A 27,383-nucleotide genomic window follows, 5' to 3' on the forward strand; every position below is an offset into this window, starting at 1 on the left:
ATACCACCATCTTGCAAGGATATAAAAATGAAAGCATGCAGCATATACCATACATTTAAAAACAAGTACCTCTTAGTATTGGTTATCTGAAATACTCTAACAATCTCTTCTCCAGCCTATCTGAGCCACCAAATTGGATATGAAGTAAACCTCTTTTGAATAATCCTAGCATTTTTCTTCTACCTCCCTCACGTCCCTTACATTACTCCCATCCTCTTATTATTTGTGTGCTTATTTGTGAATTTACATTACTGTCCTACTAAAAATATAAGCTCTTTGGGGTAGCAAACACTTCTTTATTCATTCATGCTTTCTTGCAATTTCTAAAACATTACTCACAGCAAGAATCAAATACTGTATCTGTTGAACTATATTTTGAATGCCCTTTCACAATTAGGTTTTTAGAACTAAAAGAAACCTTCAAACCATTTAGCCAATCTTTACTATTCAAATTTGGAAAATGAGACCCATCTAATAAATACATCAAATTTCTTTACAAACAAATGCATATGTATGATAGCTCTCGGTTTTCCCAAAGATACCAATACAGAGCATTTTACATGACCCCAATAGAATATATGTATGTACTATAGAGCATAATCTAAAGCTATAGATTACAATTCAAAATTCATTACAATTATGTTAAATTTAGCACTGTTAAACAAAACTAAGCCAAAACTGGGTTTTACTAAGTTGGCTTAAACCAACTTCAAAATGAAATATGGCAATTTGTGAAGTAAAAAGAGTAAAGGTATACCTACACTAGTTACTTTACGGTATATTTGAGCTGCATTTTGGCACTCAGAGTAAGGGTACTCCGAAGTTGCCATTTCCAGCATACACATTCCAAAAGCATAGACATCTACAGATTCATCATAGTGCTCTTCATACATCTCTGGGGCCATAAACTCAGGAGTCCCTATAAAATAACAACACAACCATATTTTTGTTAAAAAGAAAACTGTATTCACCAAGATTACTTTCCCTTTGTGATAAGGATTACCTAAATTAATTTCCACTTCCTAAAAGAAATTTTAAAACATAACATTTGATGAACACTTGCTATATCTAATACAAAGCACTTAAAGAATGGCCTTAACTTTCCACACTGATATAGTACAATCCATAATGTTCAAGATTAGGTAATGACCACTAAAATGTTTTTATTTCTATCCTTTTTTATATACTGAAATTTTTTCATAATTAGTAAATTTTCTTTCTTAAATCCTCAGAAACTTTCAATAATCTTAAATATATCCCACAAAAAAATACATGAAGATGTCTCCAAAATAAGGCAATATGTACTAGATATTTCAAAGCAAATTTACATTCCATGTCAGGGATCAGCAAACTTCTCTGTAAAAGGCCAAATGGTAAATATTTCAGGCTCTGACATCCATATGTTCTCTGTCACAACTATTCAACTCTGCCATTATAGTACAAAAGCAGCTGTAGACATTACATAAACAAGGAGGTATAGCTGTGTTCCAATAAAGGTTTATTTACAAAAATAGGCATCAGGGCCGGATTTGGCCATGGGTTATAGTTTGCTGCTCCCTGTTCTAGACATATGCAATTAACAACTCTCTTTACCCAACTAATAAACTATAAAATGTTAATCACCAATGACACTCTTAGCAAATGATGTGCGCATTAAGGTGGCTAGGCCTAGGTCACCAATCTTCACAGATCCAGTAGGTCCCGTGATGAAAATATTGTCACACTTCAGATCCCGGTGAATAATAGGTGGAGTCCTAGTATGCAAGAACTGCAACCCCTTTAAAATTTGCCTGCACCAGCTCCTTAGGACCTTTGGTTTCATGACTTTAAATCGTTTTAAGTACCTACATAAAGAAAAAAAAGACATATTAATAAAAATACCTAACTTACTATATGATCACTATGAGGGTAAATCATTTAAGCTAGCAGATATTGTGTATGCTGTACTATGATTGCCATCACTAACTTGTTTTTTTTATTATCTGTTATAGCAAGAAAACTTGAAATCTAAGAACTCATTCTTTGAGAAGACATCCTACCAAGTTTAGCACTTTTAATTCAAAACAAGAATCATTCCAATCAGAGTGGCCTCTTGTGAAATGGCAGCACAATTTAAAAAGTCCTTCTCTACTTCCTAATACAAAGTCAGCAGAGGGTTTAACTGTATAAAATCTTAGTGGAAAGATGGCAGGAAACACAAAATGTATACTCCACATTTAACAGTTAGAAGTGAGTGATTATACCATCAAATGAAAAACTGTTGTCAGAAACTAAACAACAGACTACATATATGTGAACCTAGCCACACCCCCTTTCCAGTGTCGATTACAAAATGACATTGTTATCTCTATAATAACTTCTAATTCTAAAATCCTATGATATCCCACAAATATTAATGTATAAACATTGTATTTTCTTTTTAAATTGATGTTACAGAGAGAGAAGGGAAGGGAAGAAGGGAGAAAGGGAGAGAGACGAAGAGAAAGACATCAGTTTGCTGTTCCGCCTGTCTATGCATTCATTGCTTGCTTCTTGTATATGCCCTGTTCTGAGAGATCTAACCTGCAGCCTCAGCGTATCAGGACAATGCTCTAACCAACTGAGCTACGCAGCCAGGGCCTCAACATTGTATTTTCTAGCAAACTTTATTAACATCCTAATTTTTTAACCTGCCCTGAAATAAAGTCACTAGATCCTACAAATGCTTTAATCAAGTCGTGTTATTTTACAAGCAACTTTTATGACTAATGAAAATTATTTCCAGAAAGAACTCAGTAGCAAGCACTATCAGGGTGAACTTACGTCTTTAATGTTCCTGATGTCATAAGTTCAGTCACTAATACAATGCATTTCTTTCCTTTTAATATAGACTCCCAGGAATCATAAAATCGAACTATATTGGGATGTTGGAGACCCTTTAACATCTCTGCTTCTTCCTTGAACCTTTGCTGCTCAGCTTTGGTTAATTTCCGGTCCTGAAATGGAAAAATTTCCAAATTAAAGCATAGAAATTCTCATGCACATTTCTAATGCCACTAAAATGACTGCTTTCCTAAGTTGTATTTATTTACACCTGCCAATTCTTTTCTCAGGACGTATGTAATCACTTGACAGCCTGTTAGTTACTTCAACTGCTCCCATACAGCAATGCAGCAATTTCTACATTTTGTAACTGTTTTATGAACCTACCTGCATGATATATCAATACCTTTGAAAACATCGTGGAAGTTAACTTTTTCTGGGAATAATTTTGATACATATATTAAATCATTATGTTGTATATTTCAAACTTAGCATTGTTATATGTCAATTATATCTCTACAAAACTGGAAAAATAAAGGAAATTCCCATTGCTTGAAAAGAAACTCATTATCTAGGGAAAGGCCAAGTCAAGGAACATGTATAAAGGACCTATGGACAAAGGCAATGAGAGGCAGATAAAGCAGGGGAAAGTAATGGGGGCAACTGTAACTGAACAATAAAAAAGTGAAAAAGAAAATCATTATCTAAAAATGAGAAAAAGTAATAACACAAATAATATGAAAGGTTCCTTAAGAAACCCCTAAATTTCCACACTTAAAGGATCTATGTCAGGGCAGGAATAATCAAATGTTAGACACCTAAACATTTATTGTGCTCAAATATATTAATTGCCAACATATTTCCAAACAGAAATGTAAAGTTACCAACCAACGAAAGACCTTCTAAGAGGATTTGGACCTCTAATCTTCTATATTAACTACTAGAAGTTAAAAGAATAATGTTTGAATGAATGTCACCACAATAAATTCAATTTTTAAATTGAATTTTTAAACCTTCCATTGAAGGTTTGAACCTTAAATTGAATTTTAAAATTTCAATTTTAAAATAAGAGTAGCATTTACAGAATTCTGAGGTGAAGACTAAAATTCTGAACTCAAATAAGCTATCAATCAAGTTTATAATGGAAAACTAAACACATTTCTATGAAAACCAGGATATAGAAAGTATACGACAGCATAAACCCTTTCTAAAAATAGTCAAATAATTTCAGTTAAAATGTTGCCAAATAAAGTCACTAGAAAAGAAGGGTGTGGCATGTACAAAAAATAGTAATACAATGTTTCCAATAATGCTTACTTAAGAGTTTAGTCTAAGTAATTGGGGCTCAAGTGGTTGGTTTCAGTGAACTTTCTAAACAGGAATTAAAACAGAAGATACATAAAGCAAAGAAAACAATACTGAATTAAAATTCCAGATAACTTCATTAAAATACAATACACAAGAAGCAAAAAAAATTCTCATCTGCAAAGGGGAGCAGGAGAGAAGGGAGTGATGATAGAACTATTTTAAGTTTTGATGTTGACAGTCAAGTACACCAGTTAAAAATTTAGGTATGATTTCCATTTCAAGATGGTTGACAACGTATTAATTCCCCTACCTTCCTAAATCCCACCAAAATGACAAAAGAAATATATAAGTCCACAGTAACAATAATAGTTCAAACAAAAGATTTTTTAAAGGTAAAGATATATACCTTGACAGAATATTTTTATAAAACTCAAGAGTAGAAGAAATGGCAACTTGGCAGAGGCTAAAGACTTCTGTTGGAGTTTTTCTTTGTTAAGACATCATAATAACCTTTATAAAGCAGCGTAACAGAGCTCTGGCAATTTTAGTTTTGGTTACTTTTTTCATTCTTTGATGGGTATGAGGAAATATGTAAAAGAATATTCAGTGCAGCATGGTTTGCAATTGTGGAAACTTAGAAACAACCAAAATGTCAATAATAAAACTTTTTACATGCCAGGCACCATTCAGTTCTGTACATGCAGTATTTTCACCTAGATGGTTTATCAGTTGTGCTACCATCACTTAAAACTATTCTTTTCTCACTGGTGTAAAGAACATGATTTTTTGCATATTAACCTTCCACCTATATTGGGTTTTGCTTCCTTCCACGAATCTGTCTACTCCAGGGGCTTTCAGTAGGTTTAATAAGCAAATTTCCTATTCTTCATTATTTTATTGGCTATTCTTATCTATTTATATTTAATACAAACATTAAAATCCTTTTTTCAATTAAAATAAAACAGAATACTTTGCAACCTTAATTTTATATATATATAAATTTGGAGAATAGTAGCTGTCTAAAAACCTGGAATATATCTTTCCATTTGTCCAGTTTCAGTAAGATTTTTCATACAGGCAGGGACAGAGACACATGAGCTGATACTCTCTCAACTTCTTTTCTCCTAAGCCTCATATTTAATTTTTCTTTATTTTAAAATTTATATTTAGTAAAATTGACTTTTTGTTTTACAGTTCCATAAGTTTCAACAAATTTATAAAGTCATGTAACCACTGCCACAATTAAAATACCAAACAGTTCCTCCATCCCTTTATAGTCAAACCTGCTCCTCACCCATACACCCTGGAAAACAGTTCCTGGTTTTACCTTTTCCAGAAAGTCTTATAAATGGGGAAATGTGTGTGTGTATGTGTGTGTGTGTGCGTGTGTGTGTGTGTGTGTGTGTGTGTGCCTGTGTGTGTAGCCTTTTGAGTCTACCATCTCTCACTTAGCATAATGGCTTTTGAATTGATTGATACTGCTGCAAGTGTCAATAGTTTGTTACTGTTAATTGTTGAACAATATTCCACCTATAGATGCACAACTGGCCTGCCTTTCCATTCCCCAGATGAAGGGCATTTGGGTGGTTTCCAGTCTGGGGCAAATACAATAAAGCTACTATAAACCATTTAAGTACAGGTGTTTGTGTGAACATAGGTTTTCTTGGGTAAATATCTCAAGTAGGATTGATGGATCATGTTTGCTTTCAGGGAACTGACAAAGTGAAAAATAGTTCTAGATTTTGTTTTCTCACCAACAACATGAAGTCTGTCTGGGAAAAGTCCCACCATTGTTAATGTACAAGAACAGTTTGTATGATAGCAATGTAACCTGGTAGCCAAAGAGAGTGGACTGGAATGCACATATGTGAAACAATGATTTCATTGTACTAGTCAGTGGGGACGGTAGACAGCATTAAGTGAGCATGTGTACTGTGTGGCCATCAAATTCAAAATTACAGCAAATAAAGCAACGAATCTGCATCAAATTTTTCATTAAGATGGAACACTCCTCCACAGAAACTATTGGGATGATGCAAAAGGCTGCAGCTATGGGCAACTGATGATTGGCAACTTCATGTCAATGTACCCACTCATGCACTGCAACTTTTGCAGGAGGTTTTTTTTTTTTTTTTTGGTAAAACATCAAGTCACCCAAGTGACTCAGCTCCCCTACAGCTCAGATTTGGCACCCTGTGACTTCTGGCATTTCCCCAAACTAAAATCATCTTTGAAGTCAAGAGATTGTTGATGAGATTCAGAAAAATATGACAGGGCAGCTGATGGTGATTGGGAGGACTGTGTGAAGTCCCAAGGTGCCTACTTCGAAGGGGACTAAGGCATCACTGTCCTATGTGCAATGTTTTTGTAACTTGTATCTTCTTCAGTTTTTCAGATTATGTGGCTGGATACCTTCTGCACAGATCTTGTAAATAAGTTTCTTTCTCCACATACATCATCCTCACCAGCAGTCGGGGTTTTTTTTTTTTTCCATTTGTTTGCTTGGTTGGTTATTAGCCATTCTAATAGGTATATTAGGAGTATAAAATTATAGCTTTAATTTCCACTTCCCTAAGGATTATGGTATCAAGCACTTTTTTCATGTGCTTACTTGCCATACATCTGTCTTCTTTAGTGAAATGTCTGTTCAAATCTTTACTCCACTTTTAAATTGCCTTGTTTTATTCAGTTGAGTTTTGAAAATTCTTTATAGATTCTGGATATAAGTTCTGTGTCACATATGTGATCTGAAAATAGTCTCTGCCAGTCCATGGATTATATTTTCATTCTCTTAACAATTTATTTTTTAATTACAATTACATTCATCATGAAAATTTCTTAATTTTTATTGAACTTATCGGGGTGATATCAGTTAATAAAATTATATAGGTTTCAGGTGTATAACTTTGTAATACATCATCTGTATATTGTACTGTGTGTCAATTTATTGATTTTTTTTCTTTTATGGATCATGTTTCTGTTACTCTTTCAAATACTCTTTCCCTAAACAAAAGTCAAAAGAATTTTCTCATGTTTTCTTCTAGAAGTCTTACAGTTTTATGTTATGCTTTTAGGTCTATCATATACTTTGAGTTAAAATAGGATGTCTAAGAGTTATATCGAGGCTCATTTTTTTAATATGCATCTCCAATTTTGCAGCATCTTTTGTTGAAAAGATTACCCTTTTTATACTGAATTGCCATCACACCTTTTTTTGTTTTTAAAATCACTTGACTATATCCGTTTAGATCCGTTTCTGAACTCTATTCTGTCCCAGTGATCTGCATATCTATCTTTCTGCCAATGCCATATGCACTCTGATTACTGTGCTCTTAGAGTAGGTCAGAGAATCAGGTAACATGAATTCTTTAACCATGATCATTTTCATCAAAATTATTTAGCTATTCTAATTCTTTGCTTTTCTATATTAATTTTGGAATCAGACTGTTAAATTAACATCTACAAAAAATCCTACTACGATTTTGGTGTAATTGTCCTGAATTTCTGGGTCATGTGGAGGGAACTGACATCTTAATAACATTGTCTTCCAACAATCAATCCATTAATTGAGGTTTTCTTTGATTTACTGTTTTTTGATTTTTTTAGTTTTGAGCAGATTCTGCACATACTGTTATATTTATACTTAATTATTTTACTTTTGGCACTATTGTAAATGGTACTTTTTAATTAAAAATTGCAATTTCCAAATATGCATTGTTAGTGATTAGAGATATAATTGGTTTTTGTATATTAGCCATGTATCCCGCAACCTTGCTAAGCTCACTTAATAATTCCAGGATGGTTTTTGGATTCCTTGGGATTTTCTATGTAGATAATCATGTAATCAATAAGTAAAAACAGTTTCATTTCTTCCTTTGAAATCTACATTTCTTTTCTTTCTTTCTTATGCCTAATTTCATTGGCTATAACTCCTAGTACAATACTGAGAACATCATACTGAAAGTAGGGAAGAGAATCTTGCCTTGTTAAGAGAAAAAGCATTCAGTCATCACCACTTACTAACTTGCTGCTGGTTGCTGATGTTACTAACTTTAAAAAAACAGATGCCCCTTATCAGTTTAAGGAGGTTCCCTTCTATTGCAAATTTGCTGAGATTTTTTCAAATCATACATAAGTGGATACTGAATTCCTTCAAATGCTTTTTTCTGCAAATGTGGAAATGATGTTTTTTATTCTGTAGTCTGTTAATATGTCAAATTACATTAACTTTAAATGTTGAACAATCCTTGCATTCCTAGGAAAAGCCCACACAGTCATCACATGTTGTCCTTTTTATATATTGCTGGATTTGATTGCTAATATTACATCAAACATTTTTTCATCTATGTTCATAAGGGATATTGCTCTGTAGTTTTATTTTCTTATAATGTCTTTACGTAGTTTTGACATCAAGTGAATCGCCTCTGGCTTGATTCTTACTCTGCTATTTTCAGTCAACCACTTCTCTGAAAAAGTTGGAGAAGATGGCCTGGGGCCTACCTTGTCATCTTCTACCTTCCAAATTTGTCCCCAGAAATCTTCTAGAAAGGAGCTATTAGGGACCAAGATATTCCAATAATTACATTTTATCATCAGCACAGAAGATATAAAGTTACCTTTCTCAACATTTACACTATTAATTTTCTCATTTATTGATTTTGCTAAAATATCCACTATATGCAATATAGTAGATATTTGCAATAACAGTGACTGGAAAAATAGTAAGTCACCACTGTTCATTGTATTTTAATAAAAATAGCTGTATTATTTCATATCTTAGAATGTTCACTGAGTTTTGTGTTTTTTAAAATAGGGTTTTTTTGTTTTTGTTTTTAAAGATTTTATTTATCTATTTTTAGACACAGGAGAAGGAAAGGAGAAAGAGAGGGAGAGACAGACATGTGCCCTGACTGGGAATGCAACCAGCAACCCTTTGGTTCACAGGCCCATGCTCAATCCACTGAGCCACACCAGCCAGGGCAATTTCAGTTATCTTTCTTTATTCCTTCTTCCTTTACTTTGCTTTCTCTCCCTGTTATTTCCTTAATGTCACAAAATGAGTACTAAATTCATCCTAATTGTTATTAATTAATAATGAAGACATTTTAGGGGATATATTTTCTTTGAATTGTAGCTTTTACAACGACCAAGAAGTTTTGTTATAATATCTTCTCTTTTTTATTGCTTTTTAAGTAGTTTATCATTTTAGTTTTGATTTTTCTCCTTGATCCAAAATTTATCTAGGAGTATGGTTTCTAATCTCCAATTAAGAATATCTTTGCCCTGGCTGGTGTAGCTCAGTAGATTGAGCGCCAGCCTGAGAACCAAAGGATCGCCGTTCGATGCCCAGCCAGGGCACATGCCTGGGTTGCAGGCCAGTTCCCAGCAAGGGACTCACAAGAGGCAACCATACATTGATATTTCTCTCCCTCTCTCCTTCCCTTCCCCTCTTAAGAAAAATAAATTAAATCTTTTTTAAAAAAAGAATATCTTTGGCTCTGGCCAGGTAGCTCAGTTGTTAGAGCACTGTCTCCTATATAGGAGAGAGTTGCAGGTTGCAGGTTAGGTCAACCTCCCCAGTCATGGCACATCCAAGAATCAACCAATGAAATGTATCAATAAGTGGCACAAGTCTCTCTCTCAACATTTCTTTCTCTCTCTCTGAAATCAATAAATTAAAAAAATAAAAATAACATTTTGACCATTTGTTTATTATTTCCAATTTTATTGAGCTACAGAATATAAAATCCCTTTTCTTTAACTGAAGGTTTTCTTTGGGCCATACATGCAGCCAACTTTCTTAATGGCTTGAAGACTATAAAAATATATGTTCCCTATTTGAAAATATATCCACACATATACATCAAATGGATTTTTTGGATTCTATTACCCAATTCCTCTATATTTATTCACTTATTGTTTGTTAGATCTGTACTATTTGGAAAGAAAGGCACCTGAAATTTCCTGTTATACCTAGTATTTATCCTTTTTCCTTGAATCTATTAGAAGTTCTGAGTTTAAATTATTAGCAAAAATATTTTTACTGCCTACAGTTCTTTCATATAACTTCTTAATATGTGAAGTAAGTAACTTCATAATATCCTGTTTGATGCTTTATCTTCTTTCTGAGATACATATTAATATTGCCATTCTTGCTTGCTCTTTGCTTGCTTATACCTTTTTCTTAGCTTTTCTTTATCACTGTTTTGAGTATGTTTTTATAAACAACAATGTGGCTTTTGTTTTCTAACCTCATCTGACATTCTAAGTTCTTTTAACAAGCAAGTACAGTATGTCAAAATTTGATATAAGCAAATGATGTATTTAATTTTACTACTTCCATCTTATTTTAGGTTCTTCATTGTTTCCTTTGCTCCTGTTAATTTATAATTATATCACATTTTTTCCTTTTTACTAGTGTTCAGCTTCCTTTTTCTGACATTCAAAATCAAACATTAATAAACTAATTCAGCAAAGTTGCAGTAAACCAAGTCAACACTTTACATTTAAAAGTCATTTGTATTTCTATACACTGAAATAAATAATCCAAAAAGAAAATTAAGGAAACAATTCCATTTACATTTGCATCAAAAAGAACAAAATTAGTTAAGGAGACAAAAGATGTGTAACACGGAAAGGTACAAAACACTGCTAAAATAAAAGACATAAATAAATGGAAACACATCTTGTATTTATGGATTGTAAGACTTAATATTGTTCAGATGTCAACACCAAAAAAGATCTGTGGATTCAGTTCAATCCTTATCAAAATCCCAGTGACTTTTTTTCACAAATAAAAAAAATTCCTAAAATTCATGTGGAATCTCAAAGAATATCAAATACCCAAAACAATCTTGAAAAAGAAGAAACTTGAAGTTCCTGATTTCCAAACATACTACAAAACTTTAGTAATCAAAATAGTATGATACTGGCATAAAGACACACAAAAAGATCAATGAAATAGACTATGGAGGCTGAAATAAACCTTCATACATATCATCAAATTATTTTTGATAAGGATACCAAGAACATTTGATGGGGAAAATATATTCTTTTCAACAAATGGTATGGTAAACTGAGTACCCCCATGCAAAACAATAAAGTTGGAACCTTACCTTATGCTATATACAAAAATTAACTCAAAGTGAATCAAAGACCTAAATAAAAGAACTAATTTTGTAAAACTTTTAGAAGAAAACATAGGAGAAAAGCTTCATGACACTGGATTTAGCAATGGATTTTTTGATATGACACCAAAAGCACATAGGTAAAAGAAAAAAATAGATAAATTGGACCTAATCAAAATTAAAAACTTTTGTGCATCAAAGGCATATTAAGAAAGTGGAAAAAAAAGTAAGTGAAAAAGCAATCCATAAAACGGGAGCAAATATTTGCAATTCCTACCTGATAAGTCATTAATACTCAGAATACATATATAAAGACGACTACAACTCAACAACAAAGGGACAAACAATCCAATTCAACAATTGGCAAAAGACTTGAATAAATAAATATATCTCCAAAGAAGAAATACAAGCAGTCAATAAACAAATGAAAAGAGATTCAACTTCATTAAGAATTAGGTAAATGTAAATTAAAACCAGAATGAGGTATCACTTCACACCACTTAGGATGGCTATGAAAAAAAAACACAAAAGAACAAGTGTTGACAATGATGTGGAAAAACTGGAACCCTTATGTATTACTCGTGGGAATGTAAAATGGTACAGCCACTGTGGAAAACGGTGTACTAATTCCCCAAAAATTAAACATAGAATTACCATACAATCTAGCAATTTAACTTCAAGGTATATGCCAAAAAGAGTTAAAAGGGACTTTAACAGCTATTTTTGCACCAATGTTCACAGCAGCATTATTTACAATAGTCAAAAAGTGGAAATGTCCATCAGTGGGTGGATAAAAACATGTGGTATATACATACAATGGAATATAATTCAGCCCTAAAAAAGAACGGAATTCTGATACATGCCACTACATGGATGAATCCTGAAAATATTTTGTTAAATGAAATAACCCACAGACAAAAGAACAAATATTGTATGACTGAACTTACATGAAACACCTAGAACTGATAAATTCACAGAGATAGAAAGTAGAATAGTGGTTACTACCGGCTGGGGAAAGTGAAGAAATGAGAGTTCTTATTTAATGGATTCAGAATTTCAGCTTGTCATGATGAAAAAATTCTGAAGATGGATGGTGGTGATGGTTGTACAACAATGTCAATGTAGTTAATGCCACTGAATTGTACACTTAAAATGGTTCAAGTGGTATATATTATGTTACATACACTTGACACAATAAAAATAAAAGAGTTGGGGCCCTAGCTAGTGTGGCTCAGTTGGTTGGAGCAATGTTCCCTAACCACAAGGATAAAGGTTCGATTCCTAGTCAGGGCATGTGCCTAGGTTGCAGGTTCAGTTTCCAGTTCAGATGTGTACAATCACGGGTCCAGGCACATATGGGAAGCAATCGATCAATTTTCCTCTCTCACATTGATGCTTGTCTCTTCCCCTTCCTCTCTCTAAAAGCAAGGATAAAAATGTCCTCAGGTGAGGATTTTAAAAAGTAGGGACTAAGGAACTCAAACAGTATTTGTCTTTCTCTGTCAGACTTATCTCACTTAGCCTGCCTTCAAGATTTATTCACATTGTCGCAAATGGCAGGATATCCTTCTTTCTAATAGATGAATAACATTCCTGTGTGTGTGTGTGTGTGTGTGAGACACACATCTTCTTTATCCATTAATCCATTGATGGACACTTAGGCTGTTTCCATATCTTGGCTTTTGTGAATAATACTGCAATGAACATAAGTGGAAAGTATCCCTTTGATATAAAAATCCTGTGTGATATTTAGCCCTGGCTGGTATAGCTCAGTGGATTGAGCACGAGCCTGAGAACCACACGATCGCGGTTCGATTCCCAGTCAGGGCACATGCCTGGGTTGCAGGCCAGTTCCCAGCAGGGGACTCACGAGAGGCAACCATACATTGATATTTCTCCCATTCTCCTTCCCTTCCCCTCTAAAGGCAAATAAATAAAATCTTTAGAAAAAGAATAATGAATAAACTTTGATGCCCTCTGATTAAATTAGTAAATACAAGTCTTTCATGTGTCAAGATAAACTACTTTACTTTACCCTTTGATCCAATGGATTAAAAATAGTCAGCGCTGGGAATAAACAACTCTAAAAAGTGACAAATGCTATTCTAGATGTACTGCTAGCGTTAAAAATCCACTAAAAAGATATGGCCAAAGTCTTCAAAGGTCCACTTCTAATCCAGTGAGGCAAAAGTAAACCTGTCAACATAGCACCTGAATCCATAAGAGAGCTTTCAGCTACTAAATAGCCCTCCTTTAAACACAGACACACAGACACACACACACACACACACACACATCCACTGTTGTATAAATGATAATCACTTTGATATGGTAACTTTCACACATTGCCAATGAAGAGCTCTTACACAACGAAGGGATGATGAACCATAAAGGGCAAACAACAGAGCAGTGACCGCTAATGGAGTTGATATAGTCAGAAGCCAGGAGAGTGACAGCCTACAAAAATGACCCACTGATCTTACTGTCTCTAGGTAAGTGCACCTCTCCTCAAAAAACATCAAATATCAAATTTTCAGTGTTATAAATATGAACTCATATGGGTGATAAATATAATAGAGGTCAAATACAAATTTACCAAATAGTTTTCAACCACTACAACAATACTGCTTTAAAAAGAGTTCGTCCTTTTATGAATGTTAACTAAACACAATCTATTATAATATATGGCATGCTAAAAATGTACACAAATCCTTTCCTGAGACAAGGCACAATACCAACATGACTAACCTGCATATATATTTATTCAAGATAAGAGGCATTTCATTTCCAAAAGGTAAACTATGGCCTTATCAGCTATGTCTCTTAATGCAAACACCAACAATGAAGTAGAGAACCAGGTCAGAGGGTATGTGGATCTGTTTCTGCAAATGTGAAAGTAGGAAGAAATCAACAATGTTATAAAAGCTGTATTATAAAATAACTTGCTCACGTAAGGATGAACACTATGAAAGCTTCATGATGTGCATCCTTTACAAAGCAGTCTATCAATGACTATTCTGGATAAATACGAGGTTGATCAGTGTTTTACCACAATTATTTAATGAACACCCAAACGTGTACCACATGCTTTATAGGCACTATCTCTGATCAACATTTTGTTTCTCAAGCTGAGTAGTAGGTACACAGGTTCCATTGTGTTACTCTTTATTCTTTTTTTTTGCGTATCTGAAATATTTACTATTTTTTAATTTTTAAAGATTTTTTAATTAATTAATTAATTTATCTTTAGAGGGGAAGGGGAGAGGGAGAGAAACATCAATGTATGGTTGCCCTTCGTGCATCCCCTGCCGGGAGTCGGCCTGCAGGGAACCGGCCTGCAACCCAGGCATGTGCCCTGACTGGAAATCGAACCGCGATCCTCTGGTTCGCAGGTCTGCACTCAATCCACTGAGCTACACCAGCCAGGGCTGAAATATTTACTATATTTTTTAAAAGTGAAAAACTAGCCCTGGTTTGTTGGAGTGTTCTTCTATGTACCAAAAGGTTGCAGGTTCAATCCCTGGTCAAGACACATACCTAGGTTGCCAGTTCAATCCCCAGTCTGGTCACGTATGGGAGGCAACCAATAGATGTTTCTCTCACATAAATATGTCTGTCTGTCTGTCTCACTCTCTCTAAAATAAATAAACATATCCTTGGGTGAGGATTTTTTTAAGTGAAAAACTACACCTTCAAAGTGTTAAGTAGCTTAGTTTGCCCAAGGTGCTTAACTGGCACAGGTAACATTGTACCCAGGTTTGCTGTATTCTGATACCCACACACTCTCCAATTCATCCCTTTGCCTCTCAGAAAAAATATTCAGTGATGACTGCAAATACGTCAGTCACAAGCCACTTTCCATGGAGAGGCTGTGTAACACCCCAGAACTACAGCTAAAAAAAATAAACACACACTAGGGTAATGGCAATTTGTAAATGGTAACAGCAAATAATTAATCAAAAAATCAAAATATAGCCCTGGCTGCTGTGGCTCAGTGGACTCTATGAGTGCCAGCCTGCAAACTGAAAGGTTGCCTGTTCGACTCCTGGTCAGGGCACATACCTGGATTGCATGCAGGTCAGGTCCCCAGTGGGGGCCACATGAGAGGCAACCACACGTTGATGTGTCTCTCCCTCTCTTTTTCCCTCCCTTCCTCTCTCTCTAAAAATAAATAAATAAATTTTTAAAAAAAATTTAAATCCTATTTTAGCCCTGGCCAGTGTGGCTCAGTTAGTTAGAGCATCCCCCTATACACCAAAAAGTTGCAGGTTCCATCCCTGGTCGGTGAGTATACAGGAGGCAGGCAATCAATATTTCTCCATCTCTCTCCCCACTCTCCCACTTCCTCTCTCTCTCTCTCTCTAAAAACAATGAAAAAATATCCTTGGGTGAAGATTAAAAAAAGAACCTTATTTTAAACAGAGTCCATTTAAGAAACAATACATTCAAAAGTGGTTTAAAAACATAAAAGAATGATGTGCTCAAATAAGTAATGAGGGAGGATTTCTTAAGTCACCTATGCAAATGTTTTATATATAACTGATGAAATATAAATTCCTGTTCTGCCCCTCTGGGCAAGTTACTTTATGTATCTAAACCTCAGTTCTAGCATCTGAAAACTAATCATCCCTACCTAATGTAACTATTGCAAGGATTAAATAAAACATTCAAATTAAGTGCCTGTATAAGTTCAATTAATATTAATTTTGATAAAAGGAAAGTGTATGGTACCATTATTAATCATTTAAAATACACCAAAATTCCTCAACCACAAATTCCCAAATTTGGGGGTTTTCAGAAACTCAGCAGTCATATTTAGGAAGAGATCACATAAAACAAAGAGGTACTTCCAACAAACAAATATAGAAGGAATTGGGGAAGTAAAAAGTCACCATTATAATACCACAGCAATACTACAGGTAAAATATACCAATTGGTGCTAAAACAATGGGGGAAACTTTGAGGCAAAACAGTTATTTGCATAGTCTCAAAGTATCTATACCCAAGATATTCATTAATCTACAAAGGGAAAAATATTTATTTAACAGTGTAGAAAACCTATCATATGCTACCCTAAGCAAGTGGTCAAGGTGACAATCAGCAGTAATCCACATCGACACCATGTATACCCCCTGCTATAACGCACTGAGAAGAGTGCATCCTGCCTACAGTATCTTTGCCACAATTCACAGCCTAAATTGAATCATGAGAAACCATAAAACAGACCCAAATTAAGGGACAGTCTATAAAATAACTGAGCAGTACTCTTCAAAAGCTCAAAATTATGGAAAACGAGAGGAAGACTGAAGAACTATTACATCCTGGACATAACTAAATGCAATGTGGGACCCTGGACTGAATCACAGCAACGAGAAAGGACATTATTGCTGTGGAAGAACCGGTGAAATCCAAGTAAGTCCTATACTTTAGTTTATAGTATTGTACTAACAATAACTTCTTATGTTTCGATAAAACAGTCTCTAGTTAAGATATTAACATAAGGGAAAACTGAGCGAAGAGCGTACAGGAACTTTCTAGGTTATCTTTGCAAATCTTCTGTTAGTAGCACATTATCTCAGAATAAAAAGTCAGAAGAAAAAACTAAGTAGTAAAGGAGTGGTATCCCTGTTGCCTGCTACTGCCAACCCCACCACGTCCTTCAAACGAAATTATGTTTTAACAGCCTTTTTATCTGATTTCCACTAATTCCAATCTCGAAACCTTCTTACTGACTATAAACTCCCTCTACTTATGAAAATAGGGCCTGTGGCTGCTTTTTCTCCATTATGTCCCTATCACTTAGCACAGTTCTGGCATATTATAGACACTAAATACTTATTTGTTGAATGAATGAACAAATGAATGAATGGCAGCTGTGTATATTGTATTCATTTCCTATTGCTATTATAACAAATTACCAGGAACTTTGCATCTTAAAACACCCCAATTTATTACCGTCCATTTCTGTAGATCAGAAGTCCAAAATGAGTCTCTCTAGAGGAAAATCAAAGTGTTGGCAAGGCTTTATTCCTACTGTACACTTGAGAGAAGAATGAATCTGTTTCCTTGCCTTTTCCAGCTTTTAGAGGTTGCCCACATTCCTTGGTTCTTCGCCCACTTCCAACAATTGCATCACTCCAAACTCTACTTCCATCATCACATCTCCTTCTGACTATGGCCATCCTTTCTCCTCTCTCATACGGGCCCTTGTGATTGCACCGGGCCAACCTAGATAATCCAGGGTAATCTACTAAAATCTTTCATTTAATTTAGCCACATCTTCAAAGTCCTTTTTGTAATGTAAGGTAAGATGTTCATATATTCCTGGGATTAGATAACAGTCATCTTTGAGGTGTAATTATTCAGCCTACTATATGTATCAATTTGTTATCCATCAAGCTGATAGCTCAAAACTAACCCTTTGAATAAGAAAAATGAATATTTCAAAACAAGTCTATCTCCTGCTGCTCTCACCCTGTCGTTTTATGAAAGTGCCTGCCTTTGGTTTATACTTAATAAAGTTACTTGACTAGTTTTAAAACAGAGATTAGAACATACATATTTAGGTAAATTTTATTCCTACTCACTTCAATGAGAGTATTATACTTTGAAGGCTGGGTGTGGTTAATACAGTGGGAAATCCAAACTGAGTAACACTTTTTGGGGTGTGACTAAATGTAATGAGCATTTTCCTGTGTGGCTCAAACAGAATCTGGAAACATTTCCAAGAGGGTCATAACAAAAATATTTTGATAGCAAAAAGTACCCCAGGGTGATTACTTTGAATAACAATATGTATTCAGAAACAGAAATTCCAGCATATATTTTTTAAATTACTTTTTCCTTTATTGGAAACTCAGCTATTTTCACATTATTGAATTCTAATTTCACAATTAAATGTAGGTTTGATGCCTAAAAATATACTTCTCCACGATTTTAATAGAAGCTTTCAGTGTAGAAGTATGAATTTGTAAACTATTTCTTCCATAGTGTTGCTTTGAATATATGCACTACTGTAATGAAAGTATCAACATATCAACCTAAGTCAATTTTGTCTTTTTTCCCTTTATTTCTATCGTTGACACTAATATATGTCCCATTTTCTCCCCTTTCCTCAGGAAACTGTGTCTTTTTAAAATCTTTCTTTCAGTGATGTGTTTGTTAATTTCAGAGCTAGACTTTTTAAAGAAGGCCTGTTTAATTACCCTGGAAAGCACACAGTCACATGGGACCTTCCAGTGAAACTTATTGCAGGTGCACTCAGTTACATTTTAGAAACAAACATTGCAGATATCTATGATGTTCCTTCACTTAAAAATAGACCCATTATATGAAAGTCAGTTCCATCAAGAAAACAAATGACAAATGTACTAGTGAAAATATTTTTCCAAGCAAAACCTGGTTATGTTTCCATGTGTAAAATCAGAGCGCTGCTGATTCTGAAGTTGTTTGTGGAGGAGAAAACTATTGAAAACTCTTGTGATTGACTTCTTCTAGGAGTTAATAAACAGGCCTTTCAGTAACATCTGACCAGGTCTTTCAACACCATGAACTAAATAAAGTCTTTTAAACAGAAATTATGACTTATTACCCTGACTCACAGTAAATTACCAATATAGCAAGGAATCACCAACTAATTTAACGAGTTCTTTACAAAGAATAATAGGTCAAAATATTTCTACTAATGCATAAAAAGGTACAGAAACCATAAAATATGAAATGCAGATGTTTATGACCTAATCCTAAATCTAATCTACATTATCAAAGGGTTTGTCTGTTTGTTTTAACATCTTCAAGGTCATATATCAGCAGTAAAATCTCTATCCTGGTTCTCTGCACTGCCATAACACTATAAACAAATGGATATGGTACTTCTAAGAATTGTTACACAAAGCTCAAATATCCACAATGATAGGGGGGTGCCATCAAGAGAAAAAGTTTTAAAAACCTTTTGTTGCGCTGTGAATTTCAAAAAAAACATGTAAAATATTTTAAAAGAACAGAACAATTTCAGGGAAAAGCCTAAGCAAGAGGTGGTGTGAATGCATTACAATTCACATATGTTAATGTTAATAATAGAATACACATCAAACTGACAAGAGAGAACTGGCATATCAATTTTATCTATTACATACATGCACATAAACAAAGATTGGAAAAGAATCTAGAATAATTTAGACATTTCAACTACTTGTTGGGGTGATTTTTTACAAAATTGTTTAATTATATAATAAAGAAGACTTTATGAAAAAAATACAAGAAGTTGCGCATTAGAAACTGCATAATACTCACAGGAAAGTAATTAAACAGTGGTGCCATTGGGATTCTAACTAAGTTAGTTTTCCTTAATTCCAAATACTCAGAAAATGAAATCATATCCAACAATTATATCAACTAAGTCCATTAATTCTGACATTCCTTTCATAATAGAAAATTGCAATTGTTCTCTGTATAAATTAAAATGTGCTTAATACAACTGACAGCACTTGCTCCATATGAGACAGTCCCAAAACTGGCCATGTATCCAAGTACCTGGGGAACTTTTTTTTGCTTTGTTTTCTTTTGTTTTAATTGAATTTATTGGGGTGACAATGGTTAATAAAATTATATAGGTTTCAAGTGCACAATTCTATAATACATCATCTGTATATCGTACTGTGTGTTCACCACCACAAGTCAAGTCTCCTTCCATCACAATTTATCTCCCCTCACTCTCTTTCCCTCGGGCAATCACCATACTGTTCTCTGTGTCTATGAGGTTTTTTTTCCTTTGCTTAATCCCTGAAGCCAGTCAGAGAAAGACAAGTACCATATGATTTCACTTATATGTAGAATCTAATGAACAAAATTAACTAACAAACAAAATAGAAACAGATTCACAGATACAGAGAACAGACTGACAGCTGTCAGAGGGAAAAGTGGTTAGGGGCTGGGTGAAAAAGGTGATGGGGAACTTTTAAAAAACAAGTTCTTTGCCATAACCCATGTGGCTTGATTGGTTAGGCATAGTCCCACAAAGCAAAGGTCACTGGTTAGAGCCTGGGTCAGGGCATATGCCTGGGTGATGTCCCTCATCAAGAGAGGCAACAGATTGATGTTTGTCTTACACATAGATGTTTCTCACGCTCTCTTTCCTATGAAAATAAATAAATAAAATCTTTAAAAAACAAAAGAAATTAAATTCTTAATTAAAAAAAGTTCCTGGGTCCCACTTGCTGGAAATTATGATTTGGAAAGTCTGGAGTGAATACAAGGAATCAGTATATATGATATATAATATAAAGGTCACACTAGTGTATTCAGGGACTTTCTCCTCTGATTCAGCTAGTTCTTAGGACTGTTTCCTTATTTCAGGGCTTTTCAAACTCTTCTGTACATATATATCACCTGCAGATGTTAACAGGCAGATTCTGATTCAGTAGGTCTAGAATGAGCCCTAGGAACGTGCAATTCAAACAAGCTCCCAGGTGACGGTCCATGCTGCTGGTCCAGGGACTACACCTGGCATGGTGAATCCTTATCGGATCTTTCAATTTTTCCACAGGTGAATGATAGGACACAGATCCTATCACTAGAATATTTTCTTCAAGTTTTACCTGAACATAATTTAGCACAGCTACAGTGCACAATTTGTAAGATATTTGACCTATTTTTTCCTGTCTTTTACTCCCATCCCAGCCCAGCGCCCCCAGTGCTTCCCACCTCCCCACCTTTTCCTTCCCATTTCCACCCTGACCTATCTTGACTATGGAGCTTACTACCAAGTGAATGGAAATTACATGTTACTACTGTCACAATGCAAAGGTGAAATTAAAATTTACGTAATTTATATATATATATATATATATATATATATATATATATATATACATGGATGTTCACCACAACCATGGTTATAATAGTAAAATACTGGAGAAAAATCTAGATGTCCAATAATAAAAGGCTGATTAAATAAATTATAAGGGCATCTATTAAAATAATGATATAAATGTACAATTACTGGCAATGAAAAGATGTTAATGGTTAAGTTTTTTGAAAAGATTTTGTAAAACCCTACAGGTTGATTCCATTTTGTGAGGAAGAAAATATACAAAAAGTCACACACACATACATACACACTAAAGAAAGAGTCCAGAAAGATATATACTAAGTTGGTTTAAAGCATCCTCAAAATAGCAGAATTTCAAGTGGTTTGATGTTTCTTTCCTTGCATTATGGAATATTTCTACTGTGACACAGACCTTATAAGATTCTTAAAGGGGCTGAGAAGAAAATCAAGCAAACCCCATACCTGCACATACCTTTGAAGAACTGCTAGAATGGCTCTAGTGCTAAGTAATTTGCATTCTACAGATTCATCAAGGGACTTCCTACATACAAAGCACTTTGAAAGCCTGTTAAATTGTTGTTTTGCATCTCATCCAGACTTAATGATTCTGAGTCTCTGACAATATGCTCTGGAATTTGCATATGAAGCAAATAATGACGTTCACAAAGTAAAGTTTGGAAACCAGGCCTTAGAACAGCTTCCTAGAAATGCAGGCACTTGCGCTAAATTTCAACCTATCTAAATAGCAACCTACAGCATATTCAGAGTGTGTGACATCTTACACACCCACAAGCAGAGACCACTGGAATTTGAACAACAACCTGTATTGAACAACTGGCTTTATTCAAGATTAATTTTAAGCATCTCGTGTGAATACTGACCACTTCTCATAAGCTCATTTGAGGTCACAAAAGTTTTCCTTATATTTGACCTACGCCTCTCTGAAACTATTCCCATTACAACTCCTTCCGTAATACTTGACCCCCATTTTGTCACTCATCAGTTAGAAGTCCACATAAACATTTATTATGGAACCAAATGTCTAAGTGATTCAACTACAGTCTTGTTGGTTTCTTGGTTTCATGTCTCCTTTCTAAGCACATTTCATTTGACTAACCCCAGTAGATTCTACTGATTATTTCTTCTGGAGATCCTCTTTGACGTAAACTCAAAGGCATGTGGGAGTCTATATTAATAGAGGTCCTCAAAGAATTGAGAAAAGCATTTCCTTTTCTAAACAACATTACATGAACCCCCGCCCCCCCCGCCCCCCGCCAAACTTGCTGCAAAAAAAGAAAAGGAAGATACCACACAACATACAGGGTCTGGCAGAAGTAACATCAAAGAGTGTTTTTGGTAGGGTTTCAGATGAGATGGACAGCAATTTGAACATTTCACCTAAAATGTCATATGGTGTGCTTGAGTGTGATATTATGTTACAGAAATATATGCTCATGATTGTGTAATAAAAGATTTCTGTGTAATAAAAAAGAGGCGTTATTTGTGCCAGGCCCTGTATTTCTAATACATCATGATAGCCTCAAGTACATATAAACAGTCATCTCATAAGGCATTAATTGAGTAAAAGTTTTCAAAATCAGACTTTAAGAGTTTCAGGAATGTTAATTTGCTAACATTAATAAATTAAGAGGTTTTCCCAAACAAAGCCACAATACCGTCCCCCACCTCAAAACAAAGGGAAAAGCAACAGGAAAAAAAAGTGGTATGAGCTCCTAAGAAGACCTAGAAAGGGAGCATTAATTTCAGAGAGGTGAGGGGACAAGCCCTTAATTTTATTTTAATCTGTGATATGTTTTAATCCCGGATCATTCAGAAGGCCAAGTCAACTGAAACTGGAATTTATTAAAACAAAGAAGATTATATACCCACCTGCAACTCACACCAAGCAACCTCGACCCATGTTTCAGTGTCCAGTCCTTTATATACTGTTTTAAACGCTCCTCTTCCCAACTCAATGTCAAATTTCAGGAACCTGCCACTAGGAGAAGTAGCTACAGCCTTCATTTCTGCTTCTTCTTCCATTTCCTTTTCATTTCTCTCCTTGAAACAATCTTTTGAGGAATCAGAAGCTGCCTTTGAACAATGGGCAAACTTAACTTCTTGTTCACCTCTTAGCACATTTGTAGGAAGCTTTTCTACTCTGGGAATGTTTGTTGCGGTCTTTGTTCTCTGATCTTTGGAGGAAGATTCAATGACTTTGTCGTCAACACTCTTCCGGAAAAATCTCTTCCTTTCTATAGTTTCTCCAGAAGCAGAGATGGTACTGTCTTTTTCCTTTCGTCTAGCTTCCACTGTCAAAATTGTTGCCATCTGATGAACTCTGTTTTCAAATGAAACTCCATCAGGTTTCTCAGAATCTTCTGTGCTAGCTGGCTCCCCTGAATCAGTAGCCATTGTAATTGAGGTTGGCACTAAATTTTTTCCTGTTCTACTCTTTAGTCCAGTTACATCTCATGTATTGGAATTATGAGAATGGACTTCCTTTTATGTGGTCATGTTTCCATAGTAACCTGAAGGGGGAAAAAGAATATTTTAAAATCACCCCACAAATAAAATCATTCAGGAGAAAATAAGTCACCTGATTATTTAATCCATTTTTTCTTAATAAGAAGTTTGTTCTTTTTTTTCTGTCCAATCTAAGCAACCAGCAGACTTCAGGGACTGTGTCTTATCTTGTTTACCACTGTAGTCCTCAGTGCCTAGCAGCAGGCTACTTGGCACATAGCTCAGTAAGTCTTCACATTGAATGAATGTTGCTTAGAAACCTAGTTCTCAGTCCCATCTATCAGTGCAATCCATCATATTTAAAACAAGTATCTAAACCCTGACTTTGCTTAGCTACAAGGTAACAGACACAGTAAGTAAACAAGCCCATAATTTCTCAGTGGTGGTTTTTGTCTAAAATTCTGGAATTAACCCAATAGGTTTTTTTTATTGTAGAAAAATATACTTATGTCAAATTTATTATTTTACCCATTATCAGCATACAGTTCAGTGACTTTAAGTACATCTACAATGTTGTGCAATCATCGCCACTATCTATTTCCAGAATGCTTCATCATTCCAAATGGAGATTTTGTATCCATTAAACAATAACTTGCCCTGCCTGGTGTGGCTCAGTGGACTGAGCACCAGCCTGCAAACCACAGGGTTGCTGTTTTCCATTCCCAGTCAGGGCACATGCCTGGGTTGTGGGCCAGGTGCCTAAGTAGGGGGCAAAGAGGAGGTAACCACACATTGATGTTTCTTTCCCTCTCTTTCACCCTCCTTTCCCCTCTGTCTAAAAATACATAAACAAAGTCTTTTAAAAAATAACTCTTCATCTCCCAGTCCCTAAGTAATCTCTATTATACTTTCTGCCTCTATGAATGTTTATTCTAAGTACTTCACATAGGTGGAATCATACAACATTTTCCCTGTTGTGTCTGGCTTATTTCACTCAACATAATATTTTCAAGGTTCTCTAATGTTGCAGCATGTATTACAATTTCGTTCCTTTTTAAGGTTGTAAAATATTACTACATTCTATGAATATACCACATTTTGTTTATCCATTCATCTGGTCAATGAACCAGGTTGTTTCCACCTTTTGATTATTATGAATAATGCTGCTATGAACATCCAGTAGTTTTTTTTGGTTTTTTTTTTTTAAGATTTTACTTATTTATCTTTAGAGGGGACGGGAAGGAGAGAGGGAGAGAAATATCAATGTATGGTTGCTTCTCATGTGCCCCCTACTGGGAACTGGCCTGCAACCCAGGCATGTGCCCTGACTGGGAACTGAACCGCGATCTTTCAGTTTGCAGGCCTGTGCTCAATCCACTGAGCTACGCCATCCAGGCCACATCCAGTAGTTTTGAGTAAAACAAATATTTGATTGTGAGCTTGTCTTCAGATTGTAGCAGAACTACTGTAAAGTACAGTAGTACAGTACTGTAAAGTAAAGAAACTACTGTAAAGTACAAACATATTATACTAAAAATTAACATACTACACTAAATCTTTTAAGAAAAACATTAAAATACACATCCTCTTGAACCAGCAATTCTACTTACAGGAACTTGTCTTAGAAAACAGTCAATTTGTGCAAAGATTTAATTACAAAGACATTCATTACAGACTTATAATTTGGAAAAACTGTAACAAACACAAGCTTAATAGGGAATTCATTAAATATCTCAAAATGATACAGGATACAGTATTTAAGAAAAACACTAATTTTTAGTGAGATAAAGAAACATTCCCGACCCATTATATGTCTAAACAAAATATATACAACAAGCTTCTATACATACATACATACACACATGCGATATTAATTCTGAATGGTGTAATTATATATAGACTTTCTTCTTTTCTTTACTCTCTAAAGCTTTCCACAAAAAACGTGTGGAAATATGTAGGGAGACATAAGGAAAAAAAGTTTTTATTTTAAAATTTTTTAAAGATTTTATTTATTTATCTTTAGAGGAGAAGAGAAGGAGAGAGGAAGAGAAATATCAATGTATAGTTGCCTCTTGTGCATCCCCTGATGGGAACTGGCCAGCAACCAAGGCATGTGCCCTGACTGGGAATTGAACCACAATCCTTAGGTTTGCAGGCCCGTGCTCAATCCACTGAGCTACACCAGCCAGGGATTAAGTTTTATTTTTTTAATTAAAGTTAACATTCAGTATTATGTGATGTTAGATTCAGGTGTACAGCAAAATACTGAGGGGATCACTTTGTAAAGTACATGACTGTCTACGGAAAAAGCTTCTCAAATGAATGGTCAAACCACCAATAAGAAATTTCTTCTCTTCTTACACAAACATGCATCACTAAGTTAAGTCTGTATATCTGTTAATATGTTATATACCTTAGAAGGTATAATTTTTCATATCAAAAATACACAGAAATATCAAATTTGAAAATTTGAGAATAACAACCCTTAACTAAAATAAACAAAATGAGGAGAAATACGACAAATTGTTCCACATATTCAGTACAATTACTATCAACATCCCTGCTGATTTCTTTGCAGAAGTAAACAAACTGACCCAAAAACTCATAAAACTTCAAGGGACTCAGAATAGCCAAAGCCAAAACAATCTTGAAAAAGAACAAAGTGGTAGGAATCACACTTCCCAATTTTAAAACCTACCAAAAAACAAACTTCCAACCAAGTTAGAGGCATGGGTAGATTCGCTTTGCCTCCTCGCACAACCAAAAGAAGGACAACAACAAATTTAAAACCAAGAAACAACTATCACTGCCAGAAAATCAAACTGTATGGAAGTTTAACAACCAACGAATTAAAGAAGAAACATTCACCCAGACCAGTAGGAGAGGCTGAGAAAGGCAGCTGGGGCAGACAGGAGACACAGCAAGATGGCAAACAGGGCATGCAAAGTGGCAGGTGGTAGACCAAGCGGTCCCACATTCAAGTGCAGGTAAGCTGGGAGGGACAACTAAGGAATGAGACAGACCTTGCAACCCAGGGTTCCAGCACTGGGAAATAAAGCCTCAAAACCTCTGGCTATAAAAACCTGTGGCAGTTCCAGAAACAGGAGAAATTCCCAGCCTCAGAGGAGAGCTCCTTGGAGAGACCCACAGGGTCCCAGATGGTACACAAACACACCCACTCAGGAATCAGCACCGGAAGGGCCCAATTTGCTTGTAGGTAGTGGGGGGAGTCACTTAAAGTAGGGCAAGAGCCAAACAAGTGGCATTGTTACCTCTCAGACCCATCCCTCACACACAGCACCACAAACACAGCCACCTGGGTTGCCCCACCCGAGTGAAGACCTAAGGCTCCACCCCTCACTATGTAAGAGGTTCATCAAGACAAACAAAAATGGCCCAAATGAAAGAACAGATCAAAGCTCCAGAAAAATACATCTGAGCAATGAAGAGATAGCCAACCTATCAAAATGCACAGTTCAAAACATGGGTAATCAGGATGTTCAAAGAATTGGTTGACTATGGTCACAAAATAGAGGAAAAAGTGAAGGCAATGCAAAGTGAAATAAAGAAAAATATACAGGGAGCCAACAGTGAAGGGAAGGAAACTGGGACTCAAATCAATGATTTGGAACAGAAGAAAGAAATAAACATTCAACCAAAACAGAAATTCAAAAATATTAAGAGATGCTTAGGACCACTGGTACAACTTTAAATGTTCCAACAGATGAATCATAGAGGTTCGAGAAGGAGAAGACAAAGACCAAGATATGGAAAACATATCTGAAAAAATAGTGAAGGAGAACTTCCCCAATCTCACAAAGGAAATAGACTTTCAGAAAGTCCTAGAAGCT

General features: G+C 35.1%; 1 protein-coding gene across 1 annotated transcript in view; it reads right to left on the reverse strand.

Annotated features, from left to right (window-relative positions):
* Positions 1 to 23,583, reverse strand: part of WNK3 (WNK lysine deficient protein kinase 3) — a 107,369-nt gene extending 83,786 nt beyond the window's left edge. Inside the window, exons 1-4 of the mRNA XM_037061661.1 lie at positions 22,957 to 23,583; positions 2,803 to 2,975; positions 1,624 to 1,844; positions 762 to 919 (exon numbers count right to left, since the gene is read on the reverse strand). Coding sequence (XP_036917556.1) covers positions 762 to 919; positions 1,624 to 1,844; positions 2,803 to 2,975; positions 22,957 to 23,481 — 1,077 coding nt within the window. The 5' untranslated portion in view covers positions 23,482 to 23,583. The remainder of the gene's footprint in view (positions 1 to 761; positions 920 to 1,623; positions 1,845 to 2,802; positions 2,976 to 22,956) is intronic.
* Between the last annotated feature and the right edge of the window lie 3,800 nt (positions 23,584 to 27,383).

This window comes from Sturnira hondurensis, unplaced genomic scaffold, assembly GCF_014824575.4.
Source record: "Sturnira hondurensis isolate 20B ecotype Veracruz unplaced genomic scaffold, ASM1482457v3 Scaffold0013511, whole genome shotgun sequence".
Lineage (NCBI taxonomy): Eukaryota > Metazoa > Chordata > Mammalia > Chiroptera > Phyllostomidae > Sturnira > Sturnira hondurensis.